We start from the raw sequence: 24,929 nt of genomic DNA, 5'->3' as shown, positions 1-24,929 counted from the left end.
TTAAATGGGAATCTCTGGAATGAACAAGATGTCCTTTTCACTAAATACTACTGAGAAAGTTTGGAGTATTGGAATCACCAAGACACTGCAAAATTGTCCTACTATCATCAAAGTACATCTCACACAAGGACTGGAAAGACAAGATATGATAACTCAGGACTTCTAAGGAAGCATACAGACAATTATTTTTCCCTCACTCCATGTGCATGTAGAAGAGGAAAGGGAATGTCTCACATTGGTACGAGGTCTGTTCACTGAAGCACCATATGGTGGATTGCAGAGTATATGCACAGATACAGACCTCAGCAGGGAATAAACTCCTACATCTACAACTATGTATCTTATCTCCATTGTCCTTATGCAAAATGAATGTTGGTGGGCGTAGAATTGTTCTAATTTTTCTGAGCAGTGTTCCTCAAAAAGAAAATTGCTTTCCCTCCAGGGATTCCTATTTGAGGTCTCAAAGAATCGGTGTAACACTAGCATGTTATATGAACCTACCAGTACAAAATCTAACTGCTCACTTCTAGGTTGCTTTCATGTCTTCCTTTAATCTGACCTGCTGCAGATCGCAAGCAGTACTCAGGACTGGTCACACTACCACCCTACATGTGGTCTCCTTTTCAGATGAACAACACTTTCCTAAAATTCTCCCAATAAACTAAAGTCAATCATTTGCCTGCCTCATCACAATGTCAGGCAGATGGTTCATACAGTCCATTTCAAATTTCTCTGCATTGTTATACAGAGATATTTAAACAATATGACTGTGTGAAGCAGGACACTACCGATACTGTATCCAAACATTACGGGTTTGTTTTTCCTAATCATCCACATTAACTGACATTTTTCCACATTTAGAGCTAGCTATCATTCATGACTTCAACTAGAAATTTTTTCCAGGTCATCTTGTATCTTCAACTTTGCCATCTTCCTGAACACCATAGCACAGTAACGGACTCTGCTGCAAACCATTGTTACAGATATTGGTTCCCTAATTTTATGAGTCTGTTCTTCTGCCATTCTCATACACAGGAGTCATCTGTGTTTTCTTCCACTTACTTGGACTTGGGACTTTGTGCTGGGTGAGAGATTTGCAATAAATGCCAGCTAAGTAATGAGATGCTTTAGAGTTCTTTGTATACCCAATCTGGGATTCCATCCAGACCTGACAACTTATTTATTTTCAACTCTTTCAGTTATTTATATATGCTATGGATGCTATGTCATTCATAAGGGACATTGTGTGATGGTCAAATGATGGTATGTTTGTTCGATTTCCTGTGTGAACAATTTCATAAATGCTAAAATTAAAACTTCAGCTTTAGTTTTGCTATCTTCTACTGCCACACCACACTGGTCAACAACTGACTGGATGGAAACCTTAGACCCATTCAGTGATTTTACATAGGACCAGTATTTTCTCTGGTTCTTGGCCTGATCTTCTGCTAAGGTAGGATAGTGCTAGTAGTTATATGCTTCTCACATTGATCTTTTCACAAATCCACAAATCTCTTCTAACCTTTGCTAGCAATCATTTGTGTGTTCTTTTTTAAACCAAGAGTGCAGCAGCTTTTGCTTCTTCATCATTTTCCAAATTTTGTTGTCAAACCACAGTCGGTCTTTTTGTCCTTAATGCACACACTATCTACATATTTGCCCAGAGCACAATTTGGAATCTGTTTCAACTTCATGCCAATTTGTTGAATGCCAATTCCATTCCGCTGCAACTTAAATGAATGAATAGTGCACCACTATTTGCTCCCCAATCCCTGAGACCCCACAGAATTAATAATATGCTAACTGGACTGTATGTCCAAGTTTATGTTGGTGCAAATCAAATGTGGCCGAGGCACAGTGAGTCACCTGAGAAAATTGGAGAAAGCTGAAACTGAATTGTGTGATTCCTTCAAAGTTTTAAGGACTTCCAAAGATTCATAAGAAAGCTGTTCCAATGCTATCAATAATGAGTAACATTGGTTATCCAAATTACTCTTAGCTTAATTATTAGGGCCTATGATGAGAAAATGAGCAAATCAGGCACAAAACTCTGCAGATTTCATTGACAAACTTTACCCTAGCATTACCAAGGCAATTTCCACAAAGTGCATTACTAACGGCAGGGAAAGGGAGAGGGTTACTTTATGCCCACATTGAAAAAAGTTTTAAAAAATGTTATTTGTTGTTGACTTATATTAACAACATACTTCTTAAAGAGGTATTGCTGTGGAAGCAGGGTCCAAATCCTAATATCATTTAGCACACTCTAAGCAATATCAACACATTTTGAACAACACGTACTACCAAGCTGGGGGTACTTTATGACTGCCACAAGAAATTTAAAAAATGGAAATTTCATTTATTGTTGTTCACTTTTACTCACAACATGCTTTTTAAAGATATATTGATGTACAGGTAAACTTTTGAATCTGAAAATACTGAATAGAATATTCACTATAAAAAGCAAAATTTACTACTAAAACTTTTTTATGATTAAGTTTTAACTGAAAAAATTAAAATAATTATAAACTGTGTTCCCAAAGGTGGTGTGTTCCCTGACAAGTTGAAACTGGCTGTAGTTAGACCAATACACAAAAAGGAGGAAATAAAGCAAGTACATAACTACAGACCTATTGCCCTAATCTCAAATTTCAGCAAACTGATGCAGAAAATAATATTAAAAATGTGCTGTAACATTACAACAATGCTGACATATTAAGTTATTTTCAGCAACATTTCAGATCTTGAAGTACCACCTCAGCAGCAGTACAATTTGTCCATAATGTAGTTGAAAAACTAAATGAAAGATCACAAGCAGCAGGAGTGCTCTGGACCTCTCAAGGACTTTGATAGAGTACATCATGACATTCTCTGACCAAAAATTGTGGTGTCACTGGAAAACTCATGCAATTGCTAGAAATATATTTAAAGGGTAGACAGTAGTGCACTTAGATTACATACTCTAATGGAGATATACTAGAGATAACAAGGCCAAGTATAAGAAATATACATTTTGGTGTTCTTCAGGGCTCTATTTTAGGTCCAGTCCTAATCATATGCTAAGTAAATAATTTCCCAAGCTCTCCTGACAACAAGAAATTTATCACTATGTATGCAGATGATACATCTGGTTTCTGCTATGCAGACAGTGAGCCCAGCCTAATTGAAGAGTTACACAACTTTATTGAAAAGGCAAGAGCTCATTATGAAAGAGGCAACCTAAAATTAAACATAGAAAAAATAATACTATTCATTTTAAACCAAGTTGTCCAAAGAGACAAAATACTGTGATTGATGAAATTCTACCTAAAACCAGTACAGATAGTATATTCTTGGGTTTACGCATAGACGACTGACTTTCATTGAAGCAGCAAGTTAATTATGACTGTAAAAGAAAACACCCAGTCTGTACGCATTAAGAAGATATCACCATGTCTTAATTCTGAGACCCTAAGGGCTGTAGATTATGTATTAGTGTAGCCTTTCTTGTCTTATGAAGTAGTACTATGGGGTGGGACGTGCCAAACTAACATGAAAAAGGTTTTCATACTGCAGGAGCGAGCCTTGAGGATCATAGCAAAAGTAAAACCATGAACTTCTTGCAAACCCCTATTCATTTGACAGAATGCCATGACAATTTATGCCATGTATATGCTAGAAACTATAATGCTAGTGAAAGAAGACACTAAGATCACAAAAAGAAACGTGGTTATTTACAACTATGAAATAAAGCATAGAAAAGACTCTCATATGGTTAATGGAAGATTAACAGAAGATTACCAGTGGAAAGCTCCTATGACAAAGGAGCTGTTTTTAATAACTTGTAACCAAATGAAGTTAATATGTCAACAGGGGATACTTTCAAAAAGTGAGTCAAGTCGTGGCTTATTCAAAAATGCACTTAAACCTGAATTTATCATGAATTTTAATGTCATAAGAAATAATGTAAACTAAAAAGATTGTGATTTAATTGTAAAAAACTTTATAATTAGTTGAAAACACACATGCATGTAAAATTATGTGTTATGAGCAATAAATCGAAATACATTGCCAGAAAAAAATTTGTCCGCCTTTTTAGAGGTGCAGTTTCACTCAAGTTTTATTGTTGCAACTGTGATACAGAGTACAGGAAATTATTACGTTTACAGTTCAATATCACAAATATTTCTGAGGTACCAGGTATTGAACCATGCTGAAACACTCATGTTAGTGCGTTTTGTAGCCTCTATGGGTGAAAATACAGGCTTTGAGTCTGCCATTCAGTCAACCGTACAGTTGGCAAATACTGTCCTGGGACTCTGAGCTGAGCCTGCTCAAATACTTCACACAGTTCTGTGTTGGTCAACAAGTCACACAAGTCATTTCTCATCCCATAATATCTCATAAGTTCTGAACAGGAAACAAGTCCAGAGAACATTCTGGTCAGCAGAGTTGCTGCACATCTCACAGAGCACCTCAAGTTTTGCAGGCAGTTTGCGTGTGAGCATTATCCTGTCGGAACGACAGATCATTGTCCTTTTGCAAGAATGGTGAAAGAACAAACCTAACAACATTCTGCATGTACTGAGGGCTGGATAGTGTTCCCTCCAGAACCACCAAAGTTGAATGAGAGTTGTAGCTTATCACACAAAAGACCATAAGGCCTGGGATGGGGGCAGTGTGTCTTAGATGAATGCAGTCTATGAGGTAGTGCACACCAGGTCTATGTTGTATGCACAAATGACCATCACTAGTGTGCACGCAGAATCTGCTTTCATTCCTGAAGGCTGCAGTGCACCATTCCATCTCCCCAGTGACCCTCTGACAGCATCAGTCGACCGGTGCACATCGATGATGCTGTGGCGTGAGTGGATGATGGGCTAGGAGCGTGAGTGATTGTAGTCCCACTGCTAATACCTGGTTTGTAACAGTTCACATTGACATGACTGAGCTCACAAGCCCTCTTATCTGTGCTGTGGAAGCTGTACAATCCGACAGTGCTGACCTTACAATACAATGATCCTGGAACATGTCTATGCTATGTGGATGTCCAGAAACTCATCTAAGGGTGTTTGAATGTTCACGAGTTCACAGATACCAGTATTGTTGCACAACTGATGCAGCACATATAACTTGCACAGCTGTTCTCTAGGACCATCCTTCCACTTGGGAGACCAAAATTTGACCCCTTTTCGAACTCACTCAGTTGGCTGTACGAAGCACAAGTGCATGTCCATGTCATGGTTGCTTGCTTTTTCACACATTTGCACCACACTGAACCTCCTGGCTGTGAGCATTCCCTGTTAAAGGACAGACACAGATGGTACTCTGGTAGCCATGCCACTATGCTTCCTGTTGGTGGACGATGTTGAAACCATTATCAGTAAATCCACTATGCTCCAGGTGGCATATGCCATGATCAGAACAAAATTGATGTCATCTTTCCAGGAGATCAATTTTTTGTGGCAGTGTATAAAGTAACTGATTAGATTACAATATTTTTAAAAAATGAGCCCAAATTACCCATCCACACCTTGATATTGCAAGGGTTAAATCACTGATTTAATAGTCAACTTGGATGTGATGCCTTTATTCACAAAGGTTTCCCTGTCAGAGCCCTTACTTGGCAAAAGTTTTAGTAAAGAGGTCTCAGCTTTATTTAGACCTGTTATGATCTCGACATACTTTATATTTAGTAATGAATTTTTTGAACAGACTGATGGTGTCACCTTGGGTAGTCACCTGTCACCTTTGGAGTCCAATTTGTTTATGGAGTACTCTGAGGAAAAGACGCTGGAAACTGCTAGTCTGTAAACCACAGTAGTTTGAGGCTATGTTCATGACACATTCATAGTGTGGCTCTGTAGTGAAGATAAATAACAAGAATTTTAAAACCATTTGAACCCCATCCATTGGCAAATCCACTTCACAATGGAAATAAAATAGGAGGGATAGGAGGGTTACCTTCTATTTTTATATTTTGGTTCAGCCTAAAGATTGTAGTACTTTGGTATGTGTGCTATATCAGAAGCCAATGCATGCTGATCTTTATTTTCAAACAGCTGCCACTGTACTTCCCAGGCAATGAGTGTTCTCAGAACTTTAATACCCAGAGCACATTTCATTGCTGATGAGGGCAGTCTGCAAAAGGAACTTCTACACGTAAAACAGCTTTTGAAGGTAGTGGATATTCTCCACAGCAGATACAAAGGAACTATGAATAAAACCAAAAATCGGCCTAAGGAATACAAAAGACGACAAAGAAAAGTTTTAATTCATTTTTTCCTACCATCGGCGGGAAGCTATCAACAAAAATATGACAGATTCTAATCTAGTCTAAAATAAGTGTTTGTTCTCCCTCCATTGAAGACAGCAGCATTCTTGGCTTCCACTAAAGATAATTTAATGCTACTGACTGCTTGGGTTTAAAAGTTCCCCTGAGTGTGTGGTCTTTCATATGTCAGGCAGGTGGTTCATACAGTCCTTGAAAAGTGCATGGAACATTTCAGGTACACCTGCCTCATACAGCCCAATACCCCCAGCCTTGGCAGAGCAATACATTGTCACTTGTCACTCTATGCTGTACAAAAATGTCGAACTCCTTGTATCAAATTCATCTTTTTGGGACACGGCAGTGAAAGAAGCAGTTGAAATTCATTTGATGAATAATTTTAAATATATACCAGTTTAAGGTCCGAATCCAAAATTTAATTTAATAAACTTTCAAAGGCTTTGCTACAGTGTAACTCAGAATTATACATTGACTTCCCAATGTAGATCAACCACATAACCAAAAATGAAACTCATGCATCTTTGCTGTCAGTCAACACCTCCGGTGCTTGTATATCTATAGCCACATGCAGATTGGAATGGTCCATGGGTTTAAAGGGATGGGACAAGTGTAGGGCCAGTCTTCTGAAGATGGCCAAATGGTACACAGCTGAAATATTAGAAGAAGAAGAAGGATTTATGCTCTGTAATTTAATGGAGAAACTGCTGAGTCATTCAGTGGTATAATGACTGCAGTAAAAAGATTTCCAAGTTTTTGAGTTTTCAAGTATTCAATTAAATAGTTACATTTCTCCTTCTTCAGTTCTTTGGTTGGCATTTATATCAATTTCCATCTTTAATACAATTCAACCTTTACTGCAGTAACTTGCCATCAATGGCTCTGCTCAACCACATGTACAATTCTATACATAATACTGCTTAAAAAAATTACATATTGCAAATGCCTAAAGATAATATTCACAAGTCATAAAAGGGGATCTTGTTACAATTATTCTTTAATACAATTTGCAGTGAATGTCAACGACCTTGTTAGAGTAAACTTTTTACATCCAGATTTTAACTTTTAAATAGAAGAATTTTATACTTGGGCCACATATCACAAAGGGTCTTTTATTTGACTTTAGTGGCATTAATAACAATATTTTTGTGAAAATGGAAGGAATTTCAGTTATTTTGAATTACTGACTCTAACAATAAAAAAAAATTTCAGAAAAAATAATGGTTACAAATATATTACAACTTGCAGTTTTGGTGTACAAACTTGATATTTAATTTCATATAGTTCATGCTATGAAAAACTCTCTTCAGTTTACAACATAGTTTTTCATACATTTTTATGATCACATATGTTCAAGAAAAAGTCTCATTTTTAATAAAACAGCATTGAAATTGTATTCACATTTTTGAGAAATGTCATTTTTTGTCTTAATATATGAAATTTTCAGATATTTGAAATAAATATTCAAGAATTTCGTGAGTAAGCAACATACAAATGCAACAGTATTTTCTATTGATACATGTGTATATTAATATAATTGACCTGGTAGTATTAAGCAGTGAAATGCTGATCAGGTGTATTGTGTTCTTCTCTAAAATGAGTGTGGCATTAGTGGATCAGCTTTTATGCTAAAATGAGTGTGACAGTGTAGTTCTGTTGCAGAATCAATGAGCACTTCTAAAAGATTTAAGTATGTCACACCAATAGTGCTGTGACATTGTGATAACTACTTTGGCTAGTATATAATGTAAAATATTTTGTGTTGTGTGAACATACCACAATCTAGATCACATTTTTTTTTACTCTAATGGGCATCTTCACATCTAATATAAAAAGAGGATGGTAGCAGTCCACAGTACCATCTGTTTGACAAGTGCTCACTGATTCCAGTGACCGATGCTGACATTGTTTCCATAGTTTTCTTCTGATGGTGGCCTACTGAGGTGTAAATTGGTAGTTGCAATAAAAGCCCATGCTGTAAGCTGTGCTTTGTTCATTAAATTATAAAAAAGATCACTGTATCTTCCTGGTGACACTATGCTGTATATTTCAGATGGACAGTACATAATGTGCTGCTCACATAATGCAACTGCCCTCCCATGTAAGGACATCAGTGTTGGCTGCTACCCAGTTAAAATACCAGAGGATGATGAGTTTTACACAGAAAAAGGAGTAAAGTGTATGAGTGTCGTGAGGACAATGAAGACGTACACAATGGGAGGATACTTGGGCCCTGCACAATCAGTACGTATGGCTCCACATGCACATCTTCACTTGCTATTAGATCTGGTTACTAACTGTCACTTTGTGTTTCAGGTTAGCTCTGCAAGCCACTATCTAGATGCTTCTTTCATGTATGGATCTGATGAGAGGCATGCAACTAGAATAAGGGAATTCAGTGGAGGGCGACTTACGACACGGGTCCTTGCTGATGGCAGAAAAGTGTTGCCCCAGGTCAGCGACTCAGTAGCCTCTTGCAGTGTGCCCTCTGATGAAACATGCTTTCTTGCTGGTGAGGATGGCCTCATTTCTAACTTCAGTTCATATGTAATTACCTAAAATTCTTCTGTCGTAGACGGCAAGGGACTTGCAAGGGTCAACTGAACTGACAGACATCTATAGTTAGGTAGTTTAATGTTCCACAGGTCATTTTGTATGATAACTCATAATGGTGTGGAATGAGTCATTTTACTTTCACATTTAAAATTAATAAATGTGGCTGCAAACTGAATATATAGGACACACAGATGTGAGTAAGTAATTCCTAATGACCGCCTTTTATACATAATAATAACAGGAATTCTTCTACAGAACAGAAGGACTTTTCAAGGAGAAACCTTTTCAATTTGATCTCAAATATTACTTTGCTGTCCGTCAGGAGGTAAAAAGTTTTTGTTGGAGCATTGTGCACCCCTTTAAGTGCTAAAGACAACTTAATATGGATTAGTGAATGTCATTTTTTTAGGTATTGTAATTATGTACTTCATTGTTTGTTTTGAACTGTAGTGGATTATTTACAACAAACTTCATGTGACAATAAATATACTGGGAAATAGCAGTTAGAATGCGCAACTCCTTAAACAGATGTCTACAAGATGATTGTGGATGTGCACCACAGCACATTTTTGAGCAATGAAGACTTCCTTTCTTAAAGATGAGTTACTCCAGAAAATTACAGAACAAAAATATGCAAACTATATCATCTTACTTATTTGTCTTTTCCCAGGATCTGCAGTGATTCTAAGTACAAGTGTAGCTGATATATGTTGTTTTACAAGTTCCAATATGTGCCTTTTCCAGTTTAAATTGTAATCAATATGAACACCTAAGAATTTTTAAGTTTCCACCCTATATCTTATTTCCTCACCATGTGCTACACTTATCATTGATGCAGTGCTGACAATATTAGATGAGTTTCATTATTTGGGCAGCGAGGTAACTGCCAGCAGTAAACATAAAGAGGACATAAAATACAAGCTGGCAACAGTAAGAAAACTTTTTATGAAAAAGAGAAGTATTTGAATATCAAATATGAATTAAAGTGTTGAGTAGTCTTGTCTCCAACTATTTGTGTCGTACATAGGTGTACATGCAAATGAAACATGAACCATGTACAGTACAGATAAGAGTAGATGAGAAGCTTTTGAAGCATGTCATTACAGAAGAATTCTGAAGGTCAGATGACTACATTGGGCAACACAGGTAGAGGCACCAGATCAAACTAGACCAAAAAGGGTCTCATGATACAACTTGACTAAGAGAAACATAGGCTGATAATGACACTTCCTGAGGCAGCAAGGTGTAGTTAACAGGTAATAAAGTGAGACTTGTATGCAGATTGTAGATGTGGTTGTGGAGTGAAAATGCAAAGGGACAGCCACAGCTAAACTGACACCAGCCAAACCTTATGTACTGATGGACTGGAAGTGTAGCCAATGCAAACTGATGCATGAAGTGGTGTAAATAGCAGTGCTACTGGACAGAGGATGTCCAGAAACAGATGATTTACAATTATGAATCTTGCTGAGCCCTGTGGCATTCCATTGCAAGTGTCACATTTCGTGAGTGCTCGGAGAACTTTATGTGCCATCACGTGTAGTGTTAACAGCGAAGCATCGAGGAAATACTGTTACAGTATGTGGCTGTTTTTTGTAGTTAATGTGTGGTATCTTTATTCCACTTGAGAGAATGCTTGATGTGGAAGTATGTGAGTACAATTTTCAGCATTACATGATTTTGTACAATACAGGAAGAGTTCGGACATGGAACCTGTTTGTACCAGCAGCACAATGCACCGTGTCATAAAGCTGCATGTGTGGGGCAATGGTTTGAGTGCAATAACATTCCTGTAATGGACTAACCTGCCTAGAGTCCTTGTCTGAAATCAATGGAACACCTTTAGGATGAATTATAACATCCACTTCACTCCAGAGCCCAGTGTCTAACATTGCTATCTTCCTGGCTCTGGGTGTTGAGGAAGAATGGGTAGCCATTTCTCCACAAACATTCTGACACCTCTCATTAAAAGTGTCCCCAACAGAGTTGAAGCCACCATAAAGGCACAGGAAGGACAGAGTCCATACTAATATCCACTAATAGGTGTCTGGATACTTTTGAGAATATAGTGTACACTCAACACAAACAAAAGCAAAATGGGATAATGAAATGCACTTGAATTAAATCGATGCTGAGGGAATTAGATTAGTAAATCGGACACTTAAAGTAGTAAATGTGCTTTGCTATTTGGGAAGCATGGTAACAGATGATGGTTGAGGTAGGGAGGGTATAAAATGTAGACTGGCACTGAGAAGAAAAACATTTCTGAATAAGAGAAATTTATTTACATTGAGTAAAGATTTAAGAATCAGGAAGTCCTTTCTGAAAATATTTGTATGGAGTGTAGCCATGTATGGAAGTGAAACATGGATGATAAATAATTTAGACAAGAAGAGAATATAAGCTTTTGAAATGCATGCTGCAGAATAATGCTGAAGATTAGATGTGTAGATCACATACCTAATGAGGAGGTACTGAATAGAATTGGGAAGAAGAGAAATTTGTGGTACGACCTGACCAAAAGAAGTTATCAGTTGGTAGGACACATTCTGAGACATCAAGGGATCATCAATTTAGTACTGGAGGGAAGCATTTGGGGTAAAAACTGTAGAGGGAGACCAAGAGATGAATACAGTAAGCAGATTCAGAGAGACATAGGTTGCAATAGTCACTCAGATATGAAGAAGCTTGCATAGGATAGGGTATCTTGTAGAGCTGCATCAAACCAGCCATCAGACTGAAGACCACAACAACAACAACAACAACAATAACAACAACAACACTTTATAACTTTGCTAATTCTTAACGGCCGTGGGTATCTAGATTCACGTGGTACAAAATCGTTAGTATGACTTGGCACTAGACTCCACGAATTCAAATACGCCTTCTCCATACTTCCTTTGGATCCAGACTTTATGTAGGCGCAGGCTAAATTAAAACTACTTCTATTTATTGATGTTTCACCTTAAAAATCATTGCATGTTATTACACTCACATTTGTTGTTGTGGTCTTCAGTCCTGAGACTGGTTTGATGCAGCTCTCCATGCTACTCTATCCTGTGTAAGCTTCTTCATCTCCCAATACATACTGCAGACTACATCCTTCTGACTCTGCTTAGTGTATTCATATCTTGGTCTCCCTCTACAATTTTTACCATCCACACTGCCCTCCAGTTCTAAATTGGTGATCCCTTGATGCCTCAGAACATGTCATACCAACCAATCCCTTCTTCTAGTCAAGTTGTGCCACAAATTCCTCTTCTCCCCAATTATATTCAGTACCTCCTCATTAGTTATGTGATCTACCCATCTAATCTTCAGCATTCTTCTAAACCACCACATTTTGAAAGCTTCAATTCTCTTCTTGTCTAAACTATTTATCGTCCATGTTTCACTTCCATACATGGCTATACTCCATACAAATACTTTCAGAATCAACTTCGAGCACCTAAATCAGTACTTGATGTTAACAAATTTCTCTTCTTCAAAAATGCTTGCCTTGCCATTGCCAGACTATATTTTATATCCTCTCTACTTCGACCATCTTCAGTTATTTTGCTCCCCAAATAACAAAATTCTTTTACTACTTAAAGTGTCTCATTTTCTAACCCAATTCCCTCAGCATCACCAAACTTAATTCGACTACATTTCATTATCCTCATTTTGCTTTTGTTGATGTTCATCTTACACCCTCCTTTCAAGACACTGTCCATTACGTTCAACTGCTCTTCAAAGTCCTTTGGTGTCACTGACAGAATTACAGCGTCATCGGCAAACCTCAGAGTTTTTATTTCTTTCCATGGATTTTAATGCTTACTCCAATTTATTCTTTTGTTTCCTTTACTGCTTGCTTAAAATACAGATTGAATAGCATTGGGGAGAAGCTACAACCCTGTCTCACTCCCTTCCCAACCACTGCTTCCCTTTCATGTCCCTCAACTCTTACAACTGCCATCTGCTTTCTGAACAAATTGTTAATAGCCTTTGTTCCCTGTATTTTACCCCTGCCACCTTCAGAATTTGAAAAAGAGTATTCCAATCAACACTGTCAAAGGCTTTCTCTAAGTCTACAAATGCTAGAAATGTATCTTCGTCTTTCCTTAATCTTTCTTCTAAGATAAGTTGTAGGGTCAGTATTGCTTCACATGTTCCAACATTTCTACGGAATCCAAACTGATCTTCCCCAAGGTTGGCTTCTACCAGTTTTTCCATTCATCTGTAAAGAATTTGCAGTAGTATTTTGCTGCTGTGACTTATTAAACTGATAGTTCGGTAATTTCACATCTATCAACACCTTCTTTCTTTGGGATTGGAATTATTATATTCTTCTTGAAGTCTGAGGATATTTCGCCCTGTCTCATACATCTTGCTCACCAGATGGTAGCGTTTTGTCAGGACTGGCTCTGCCAAGGCTATCAGTAGTTCTAATGGAATGTTATCTACTCCCGGGACCATGTTTCGCCCCAGGTCTTTCAATGCTCTGTCAAACTCTTCACGCAGTATCATATCTCCTATTTCACCTTCATCTACATCCTCTTCCATTTCCATACTATTGTCCTCAAGAACAATGCCCCTGTATAGACCCTCTATATACTCCTTCCACCTTTCTGCTTTCCCTTCTTTGCTTAGAACTGGGTTTCCATCTGAGCTCTTGATATTCATGCAAGTGGTTCTCTTTTCTCCAAAAGTCTCTTTAATTTGCCTGTAGGCAGTGTCTATATTACCCCTCATGAGATAAGCCTCTACATCCTTACATTTGACCTCTAGCCATCTCTGCTTATCCATTTTGCACTTCCTGTCGATCTCATTTTAAGATGTTTGTGTTCCTTTTTGCCTGCTTCACTTACTGCATTTTTGTATTTTCTCCTTTCATCAATTAAATACAGTATCTCTTCTGTCACCCAAGGATTTCTATTAGCCCTTGTCTTTTTACCTATTGATCCTCTGCTGCCTTCTCTATTTCATCCCTCAAAGCTACCCATTCTTCTTCTACTGTATTTCTTTCTCCCAGTCCTGTCAATTGTTCCCTTATGCTCTCCCTGAATCTCTGAACAACCTCTGGTTCTTTCAGTTCATCCAGGTCCCATCTCCTTAAATTACCACCTTTTTGCAGTTTCTTCAGTTTAATCTACAATTCATTACCGATAGATTGTGGTCAGAGTCCACATCTGCCCCTGGAAATGTCTTACAATTTAAAACCTGGTTGCTAATGCACTGTCTTACCATTATATAATCTATCTGAAACCTTCTAGTATCTCCAGGGTTCTTCCATGTATACAACCTTCTTTCATGATACTTAAACCAAGTGTTAGCTATGATTAAGTTATGCTCTTCACAAAATTCCTACCAGACGGCTTCCTCTTTCATTTCTTAGCCCTAATCCATATTCTCCTACTACGTTTCCTTCTCTTCCTTTTCCTACTGTCGAATTCCAGTCACCCATCACTATTAAATTTTCATCTCCCTTCACTACCTGAATAATTTCTTTTATCTCATCATACATTTCATCAATTTCTTCGTCATCTGCAGAGCTAGTTGGCATATAATCTTGTACTACTGTAGTAGGCTTGGGCTTCGTGTCTATCTTGGCCACAATAATGCACTCACTATGCTGTCTGTAGTAGCTTACTCACACTCCTATTTTCCTATTCATTATTAAAGCTACTCCATTACCCCTATTTGATTTTGTATTTATAACCCTGTATTCACCTGACCAAAAGTCTTGTTCCTCCTGCCACCAAACTTCACTAATGCCCACTATATCTAACTTTAACCTATCCATTTCCCTTTTTAAATTTTCTAATCTACATGCCTGATTAAGGGGTCTGACATTCCATACTCCTATCCATAGAATGCCAGTTTTCTTACTCATGATAACGACATCCTCCTGAGTAATCCCCACCCAGAGATCCAAATGGGGGACTATTTTACCTCCAGAATATTTTACCCAAGAGGATGCCATCATCATTTAATCATACAATAAATCTGCATGACCAGTGTACACATTTTGAAATTCTGGAAGTAGCAGGGATAGAATACAAGACACAAAAGGTTACCCACAACTTGTACATAAACCAAACTGCAGTTATAAGAGGTGAAGAATATGAAAGTAGTTGAGAAGGGAGTGGAATAGTGCTGTACCCTATCACCAAGATTATTTAATCCATATATTGATCAGACTGTGAAAGAAACCAAAGAAAACTATGAAAAGGTAATTAAAGTTCACAGAGACAACATAAAAAATTGAGGCTTGCTGATTACATTGTAGTTCTGTCAGAAATTGCAGAGGACTTGGAAGAACCATTGAATAAAGAGGGATTTTAAGATGATCACCTACAAAAGCGAAACAAGGGTAATGGAATGTAGTCAAAACCAATCAAGCAATACTCATATATCACAAACATCCACATTTAAACTTTTTAACAGATGATTTCTCAAATATATGTGCTCTACAGTCAACTTGTAAAGCTGATTCTGAAAATTATGTCTGTTTTGTTCTATCACATTTGGATATTTTACAAAATATGATATAGTTATAATAGGAAAGTTCACAGAAAAACAGAGCCATTGTGTGTGTGTGTGTGTGTGTGTGTGTGTGTGTGTGTGTGTGTGTGTGTGACAAAATTAGTTTCTTTAGACAAAATACGATTACATGTGGCCACAAACTACAGTGACTAAATTCTAGGATGGAACTGTTTGTCCAGGTGATGACCGTGTGAACCAGAACCCACTCGTGGCCTTGGAGACAATTTTGTTTGTGCGAGAACACAACCGAGTGGCTGACCAGTTGTCTGCTGTGAACCCACACTGGAATGATGAGAAGCTGTACCAGGAGGCTCGCAGGATTGTTATTGCTGAGTATCAACACATAGCTTACACGGATTTCCTGCCACGGTTAATAAGTAAGTGTTATTTATAAATGTTATATCTGTCAGAGCAGTATCTACTCTCTCTTCTCCCACTTAATTCTTCTAAATGTCCTTTCTTTTTTCTTTTTTCTCTTGATGTTTATGTTACTCATAGTTTAAAATACTCAAATGATCAAAGTTGGATCCACAATTATGTTCACATATGGGTGCAATTAATGCATCACCACCTTTTGTATGGACACACCCTACACAGGAGGGACTATACCTGAATCTATTTACTTATTTCTTCATGTCCCCTGCATTTATACAGGGATGAATTTGCCATGGATGTGGACCACATCAAGATAATGATTGCACACATTTAGATAACTCAGTTACATTTTAGTACTCAATGGATACTACATTACTAGAAAGAAAATAATAAATGATTATTATCTTTCCTCTTCAAATAGGACATGTTCAGAACAGTTTGGTGGCCATAGTTGTCATCATAGTAGCGGAAATCAGTTAAGTGATACTATATACAATAAAAACGTCTGAATGAAAAGAACATGATCTGCATAAAATACTTAAATCAACATTTGACAAATCATTATCTCCACTTTTCAGTAGTGAAATTTTCAAACAGTTTAGGCATAGTTGTTATACTACATGATAATCAGTTCAGAGATTCAACGTAAAATAAAAATAAAAACACACACACACACACTACATCGTGTTTGAATGCCTATAACATGATCTACACAAAATTCTTGTATTCACATTCGCAACTATGAAACTATTTAGCTGTATCTTTTCTTTGGTAAGTTTTCATACACAAATTCCTCAACAGAATGGAATAAGTTTTTCAAGATAAATTGGCATAATATGTTTCTAAAAGGAATTCACTATTCTTTAAGTACTTATGCTCACTGGTAAGAAGGCTGAAAATGTTTGCAGCAGTATACTTGGTACCTCTCTGCCCCAGAAACAGATTTTTTAAATTATGCTGTGTCTTGTTCTTATGTCTAGTGTCATGCAAGTGAACTGGTGAGTTTTCAGGGACAGTGGGGTTCTTTTTGAGAAAACTCACTAGAGGAAAAATGTGTTGAGTAACAGCAGAAAATGTTATTGGATGTATTCTTAAATGATTTCCAATTTTTTCACTAAGTCTTTTTCTGGATAACTGTTCCTGAAAGAAAGAGGAGGGAAATAGCTACAGACACAGTTGCAACCATCATTGCAGAAACAAAACAACAGCAGTTTGTACAATACAAAGAGAAACAGTCATGACAGATTTAGAATGTTTCATCAAAACATATCAAATTTTTAAAAAAGAAAAATAAGCTTCTCATAATACTGGTTATTGAAAAACCTACAGAAATTTCCACAGATGTGGTATCCATAAGAAAACATCATTTGGATGTCAAATCAGTCAAACAGACACTCCTAGGTATGTACAAGTTAGTATCACTTTATTGTAGAAATGTAATGAGAAATGGGTGAGAGTCAATATACACTGAGGTATAAAAAGCCACGGGATAGTGATATGTACATATACAGATGGCAGTAGTATGAAATAGACAAGGTATAAAATGGCAGCACAGTGGTGGAACTGACATTTGTACTCAGGTGATTCATGTTAAAGGTTTCTGTTCAGATTATGGCACACAACAGCAATTATCAGATTTAGAATGTGGAATAGCAGTTGAAGCTAGATGCATTGGACATTCCATTTTGGAAATCACTAGAGGCTTAAATATCCAGAGATCCACAGTGTGCTGAGAACACCAAATTTCATGCATTACCTCTCACCACAGACAATGCCATGGCTGATGGCCTTAACTTAACGATGAGAGCAGTGGTGTAGAGTTGTCAGTGTTAATAGACAATTACTGATCTATGAAATACCTGCAGAATTCAATGTGTGGTGTACAATGAATGTATATGTTAGGACAGTATAGTGAAATTTGGCATTAATTGGCTTTGGCAGCAGACAACCAACACGAGTGCCTTTGCAGATAGCACAACTTCACCTGCAGCACCTCTCCTGAGCTTATGATTATATCTGTTGGACCCTCTGTGACTGGAAAACAGCTGCCTGGTCAGATGAGTCCTGATGTCAGTTGGTAAGTGCTGATGGTAGGGTTTAAGTCTGGCACAGACACCACAAAACCATAGACCTAAGTTGCCAACAGAGGACTGGAGCAAGCTGGTGGTAGCTGTGTTTACATGGAATGGACTGGGTCCTCTGGTCCAAGTCAACTGATTATTGACTGGAAATGGTTATGTTCAGCTAACTGGAGACCATCTATAGCCATTCATGAACATCATGTTTATGAACAACAATGGAATTTTTATGGATGACAGTGTGACATGTCACTGGGCCATAGTTGTTCATGATTGGTTTGAGGAACATTCTGGACAGTTTGAGTGAACAATTGGGTCCCAGATCACCTGATATGAATTCCATTGAACATTTATGGGACATAATTGAGAGGTCAGGTTTTGCACAAAATCCTGCATGGGCAACACTTCAGCATTTATGAACAGCTATAGAGGCAGAAGTCTCAATATTTCTGCAGGGGACTTTCTACAGCATCATAAGTCCATGCCATGTCCAGCTGCTGTGCTACGCACTACAAACAGGAAATCCAACTTGATGTTAAGATACCCCATAACTTTTGTCACCTCAGTGTATAAAAAAGTGTAATAAAGCACTAGGCCATAGATCAGTGAGTACTGAATTGAACAGGTCCTTGAGTGATGTCCTTCAGTAACAGACTGGTTAACAAACAAGGCAGCAGTTCTGACTGTCTGTAGTCCCTGGCAGGAAACACCTTAAACATCATTAAGAAAGCAGGGAGGTTTGCTAGTAACACTTTGTCTAAATACCCAAGAAGTAATGCATGGAGATTTCAATACTGACTTCATCTCAGATAATCCTGATTGAGGGCATCTACAGTTTCTGATGTCCATCTTCGTTTTGACCTCACAGGACTGAAGGATATGGTACTTCAATGATTTTTAAATCTGTCTGCCTTCAATGAAATAGATATGAGCCCCATAATAAATGGTTTGTCTGATTGTGATGGTCAAATGGCAGCAATAAAGCATCCCCATCTATGAGGTTTAACCAAAAAAAAAAAAAAAAAAAAAAAAAAAAAAATTCAGAGACTGGTACAAGTTGACTCAGTTACATTTTTGAGATAGAATTAACAAGGTGAGTAATGGGAAGTAGTACACCTATGATGTACAGTCAATGACAAATTTAATTTTTTTCTGTAAAATATTCTTACATCTTTATTGCAGTTTTGTTTTACAAAAAAACGCAAATTATTGTGGAAGCTAAGAAAAATGACAAGAAACATCTGGAACCAAAGTAACTTGTATTAGCAAGAGAGAGCTTTATTAAATGCAGAGGGATAAGTCTAACGAATACTTCAAAATAGGCCACAGAGAGTGACCATGCTGTTTGAGGCGCCACATCACGTATTGCGCAGACCCTGCCGCTGGAGGTTCGACTCCTCCCTCGAGCGTGGGTGTGTGTTGTTCTTAGTGTAAGTGAGTTTTAATAGTGTGTAAGTCTAGGGACAGATGACCTCAGCAGTTTGATCCCTTAGGAATTCACACACTTTGAACATTTGGACATCAAACCCCCCCAACAAACAATATAGCAAAATTCTTCAGTATTTAATCAAAAAGACAGTAGTCATGTACTAACACAAAAAATTCCAAATTCCAAAACCAAGGGAAAAATGGACAATTTCAGATAGATTATATAATGGTAAGACAGAGATTTTGAAAATATATTTTAAACTACAAAACATTTCCATGGGCAGATATGGACTCCAGGAATAAGTTATTGGTTATGAACTGAGGTTAAAATGAAAAAACTGCAGAAATTAAGGAGGTGGGAACTGGATAAATTGAAAGAAAGAGGTATGTAAGAGCTTCAGAGGGAGCATTAAGCAACAGTTGGCTGAAAAAGTGGAAAAGAGTACAATAGAAGATGAGTGGGTAGCTTTAAGTAATGAAATAGTGAACATGGCACAGGATCAAATGAGTAAAAAGGTGAGGCATTGTAGAGATGTTTGGATAACAAATAAGATATTGAATTCAATTGAAGACTGGGGAAATATGAAAATTCAGTGAATGAAGCAGGTGAAAAGAAATACAGATGTCAAAAAAATTAGATTTATGGAGTGAGGTAAATGACTAAACAGGAATGGCTAGAAGACAAATGGAAGACTGTAGAAAGTTGCATAACTAGGGGAATGATAAACGCCACCTGTAAAAAAATTGAAGAGACCTTTGGAGAAAAGAGAAACAGCTGTACGAATATCGTGGACTTGCATGGCAAGCCGAATGGTAAGCAAAGAAGGGCAAGCTGAAAGGTGGAAGGAAATGAAGCTGGAGGCAATAGCATTAGCATTGAGTCATCAACAGACACACAAAAGGGAACTAAAACTCTGTCAGATTTCAGAAGAATTCGGTGAATGATAGTACAAATTCACACACAGAGAAACACACACTTGCATGGGCTTATGTTGCAATGAGGGGGTGGGGGTTATGGTAGAGATGGAAGCTGAAACAAGCAGGATAGGTTGGAGGTGGGAGGTGGGTAGCTAGTGGCTTGGAGAGAAACAGCAGGAATGCAGGACACGAAAGCAGGAGGGAGGGGTGGCAGGAGCACAGGCTAGGCATGTGACACATGGGTACCACAGGGGAAGGGGTGCAGTACCTGAAGATGGCATGGAGTCATGGATTAGGAGAGGGTGACTATGACATGACAGAGGAGGGAGAAAGGGAAAACTCTCTGGTAAAGGGTAAGAAGATAGTTGGTTTGAAATTAAGGCTAGGAGGATTATGGGAGTGAAGGATGTATGGCAATTATAACTCCCTGCTACATAGTTTAGAAAATCTGGTGCTGGAGGGGAGGATCCAGATGACATGGGTACTTGTGGTGTACTCGGCATGGCATTTTGCCACAGCATGGTCAACTTTGTTCTAAGCGACAGTTTGGCAGTGGCCATTCCGGTTGACAGTGGGTTGGTGGATGTGTCCACATGAAATCCTTTGCTGGTACACGGCTGTTTTCATAGGAGGCACTATCTCTGATGGGTGTATAAGGCTATGACAGGATTGTAATAAGGTTTCCTGGGTGGTTGAAATGGGCAAGTCTTGCACTAGGATCTCCTCCAGAGATATGAGCCATGTGGCAAGGATATGAGAGTGGGAGTCACATAGCGATGGACTCGGATGTTGTGTATGTTGAGTGGATAACAGAATACCACTTTTTGAGAAGGGAGGATCTAGGCTAGGATTGTGTATGTGTATGTGTTTGTGTGTGTGTGTTTGTCCTCTAACTAATGAAAGCATTTCGTCCAAAACCTAGCAAAGTTTTATACTCTATTGTGTGTGTCTTTTGATAGCTAAATGCCTCTGCTGTTTGATGAGTGGTTTCTCTTTACCCTTACATTATTCACACCTGTAAGAAGTTCTCTTGCATATTTACACCATGAGAACAACTTAACAGAGCACTGAAACACACCAAGAGCCATGGTGTAGACAACATTCGTGCAAAGTTTCTATGATACCGGAAGAGTCAGCCACAACGAAACTACTCCATTTAGTGTACAAGATACATGAGATGGGCAAAATACTCATCGACTACATGAAGAATGTAATAATTCTACTTCTAAAGAAAGCAGGTACTGGCAGGTGATAATATTATCAAACCATCAGTTTGATAAGTGATGGTTACAAAATACTGACACACATTACTTACAGAAAAATGGAAAAAAACTGATAGAAGCTGACCTCAAGGAAGATCACTTTGGGTTATGGAGAACTGTAGTAACACAAGAGGCAATACTGATACTGTTATTTATATTAGGAAATAGATTTAAAAAACTTTCATTAATTGTAGATTTTGGCAATTTTGGCTGGAATATGTTCTTTGAAATTTTGATGCTAGCAGGGATAAAAAACAGAGACCAAAAGTTTATTTGCAATTTGTGTGGAAACCAAACTGCTGTTATAAAAATCAAAGGACATGAAAGACAAATAGTTGTTCAGAAGAGGATCAGACAGGGTTGTAGCCTATCCCTGATGTTATTCAGTCTATACATTGAGCTAGCAGTAAAGGAAACCAAGAAGATATTTGGAAAAGCATTTAAAGTTCTTCAAGGAGAAATAAAAATTATGAGATGTGTCACTGACTGCAATTTTATCAGAGATGGAAAGAACTTGTAAGAGCAGTTTAATGGAATGGGTAGTGCTTTGATTAGAGGTTTTAAGATGAGCATCCACAGAAGTAAGATAAGGGTAATGGAATACACTCAAATTGTATCAGGCAATACTGAGAGAATTTGGCTAGGAAATGAGATACAAAAAGCAGTAGATGCAGTATATTACACTCCTTGAAATTGAAATAAGAACACCGTGAATTCATTGTCCCAGGAAGGGGAAACTTTATTGACACATTCCTGGGGTCAGATACATCACATGATCACACTGACAGAACCACAGGCACATAGACACAGGCAACAGAGCATGCACAATGTCGGCACTAGTAAAGTGTATATCCACCGTTCGCAGCAATGCAGGCTGCTATTCTCCCATGGAGACGATCGTAGAGATGCTGGATGTAGTCCTGTGGAATGGCTTGGCATGCCATTTCCACCTGGCGCCTCAGTTGGACCAGCGTTCGTGCTGGACGTGCAGACCGCGTGAGACGACGCTTCATCCAGTCCCAAACATGCTCAATGGGGGACAGATCTGGAGATCTTGCTGGCCAGGGTAGTTGACTTACACCTTCTAGAGCATGTTGGGTGGCACGGGATACATGCGGACGTGCATTGTCCTGTTGGAACAGCAAGTTCCCTTGCCGGTCTAGGAATGGTAGAAAGATGGGTTCGATGATGGTTTGGATGTACCGTGCACTATTCAGTGTCCCCTCGACAATCACCAGAGGTGTACGGCCAGTGTAGGAGATCGCTCCCCACACCATGATGCCGGGTGTTGGCCCTGTGTGCCTCGGTCGTATGCAGTCCTGATTGTGGCGCTCACCTGCATGGCACCAAACACGCATACGACCATCATTGGCACCAAGGCAGAAGCGACTCTCATCGCTGAAGACGACAAATCTCCATTCGTCCCTCCATTCACGCCTGTCATGACACCACTGGAGTCGGGCTGCATGATGTTGGGACGTGAGCAGAAGACGGCCTAATGGTGTGCGGGACCGTAGCCCAGCTTCATGGAGATGGTTGCGAATGGTCCTCGCCGATACCCCAGGAGCAACAGTGTCCCTAATTTGCTGGGAAGTGGCGGTGCGGTCCCCTACGGCACTGCGTAGGATCCTACGGTCTTGGCATGCATCCGTGCGTCACTGTGGTCTGGTCCCAGGTCGACGGGCACGTGCACCTTCCGCCGACCACTGGCGACAACATCGATGTACTGTGGAGACCTCACGCCCCACGTGTTGAGCAATTCGGCGGTACGTCCACCCGGCCTCCTGCATGCCTACTATACGCCCTCGCTCAAAGTCCGTCAACTGCACATACGGTTCACGTCCACGCTGTCGCGGCATGCTACCAGTGTTAAAGACTGCGATGGAGCTCCGTATGCCATGGCAAACTGGCTGACACTGACGGCGGCGGTGCACAAATGCTGCGCAGCTAGCGCCATTCGACGGCCAACACTGCGGTTCCTGGTGTGTCCGCTGTGCCGTGCGTGTGATCATTGCTTGTACAGCCCTCTCGCAGTGTCCGAAGCAAGTATGGTGGGTCTGACACACCGGTGTCAATGTGTTCTTTTTTCCATTTCCAGGAGTGTATTTGTGCAGGAAAATAACTGACAATCATCAAAGAGAGTTGATACAAAATTCTGACTGGCTATAGCAAGAAAAAATTTGTAAAAAGGTAAATAATAATTTGTTAACATGGAACATAAATTTAGATGTTAGGAAGAAGTCATTTCTGAAGGTATTTATGTGGAGTATAGTCTTTTACAGAGGTGATATTTGGATCATAAACAGTTCATAAAAGAAAAGGAAAGAAGTTATAAAAAGATGGTACGACAGAAGAATGTTGAAGATTAGATCACCTAGAATTAGTGGAAGAAAGACTGGAGAGCAATTTGAACATTTACATTTAGTTAAATTCATACAATATACACTCCTGGAAATGGAAAAAAGAACACATTGACACCGGTGTGTCAGACCCACTATACGTGCTCCGGACACTGCGAGACGGCTGTACAAACAATGATCACACGCACGGCACAGCGGACACACCAGGAACAGCGGTGTTGGCCGTCGAATGGCGCTAGCTGCGCAGCATTTGTGCACCGCCGCCGTTAGTGTCAGCCAGTTTGCCGTGGCATACGGAGCTCCATCACAGTCTTTAACACTGGTAGCATGCTGCGACAGCGTGGACGTGAACCGTATGTGCAGTTGACGGACTTTGAGCGAAGGCGTATAGTGGGCGTGCGGGAGGCCGGGTGGACGTACCGCCGAATTGCTCAACACGTGGGGCGTGAGGTCTCCACAGTACATCGATGTTGTCGCCAGTGGTCGGCGGAAGGTGCACGTGCCCGTCGACCTGGGACCGGACCGCAGCGACGCACGGATGCACGCCAAGACCGTAGGATCCTACGCAGTGCCGTAGGGGACCGCACCGCCACTTCCCAGCAAATTAGGGACACTGTTGCTCCTGGGGGTACCGGCGAGGACCATTCGCAACCGTCTCCATGAAGCTGGGCTACCGTCCCGCACACCGTTAGGCCGTCTTCCGCTCACGCCTCAACATTGTGCAGCCCGCCTCCAGTGGTGTCGCGACAGGCGTGAATGGAGGGACGAATGGAGACGTGTCGTCTTCAGCGATGAGAGTCGCTTCTGCCTTGGTGCCAATGATGGTCGTATGCGTGTTTGGCGCCATGCAGGTGAGCGCCACAATCAGGACTGCATACGACCGAGGCACACAGGGCCAACACCCGGCATCACGGTGTGGGGAGCGATCTCCTACACTGGCCGTACAGCTCTGGTGATCGTCGAGGGGACACTGAATAGTGCACGGTACATCCAAACCGTCATCGAACCCATCGTTCTACCATTCCTAGACCGGCAAGGGAACTTGCTGTTCCAACAGGACAATGCACGTCCGCATGTATCCCGTGCCACCCAACGTGCTCTAGAACGTGTAAGTCAACTACCCTGGCCAGCAAGATCTCCGGATGTGTCCCCCATTGAG

The 24,929-nt window shown here is 39.6% G+C and overlaps 1 protein-coding gene across 1 annotated transcript in view; it reads left to right on the top strand.

The window, feature by feature from the left end:
- LOC126292016 (peroxidase-like) overlaps positions 1–24,929 on the top strand; it is a 607,040-nt gene that overhangs the window by 51,892 nt on the left and 530,219 nt on the right. The window contains exon 6 of the mRNA XM_049985808.1: positions 8,322–8,512. Coding sequence (XP_049841765.1) covers positions 8,322–8,512 — 191 coding nt within the window. The remainder of the gene's footprint in view (positions 1–8,321; positions 8,513–24,929) is intronic.

The sequence above is a fragment of the Schistocerca gregaria genome, chromosome 9, assembly GCF_023897955.1.
Source record: "Schistocerca gregaria isolate iqSchGreg1 chromosome 9, iqSchGreg1.2, whole genome shotgun sequence".
Lineage (NCBI taxonomy): Eukaryota > Metazoa > Arthropoda > Insecta > Orthoptera > Acrididae > Schistocerca > Schistocerca gregaria.
This window is presented reverse-complemented; position numbering and strand designations above follow the sequence as displayed.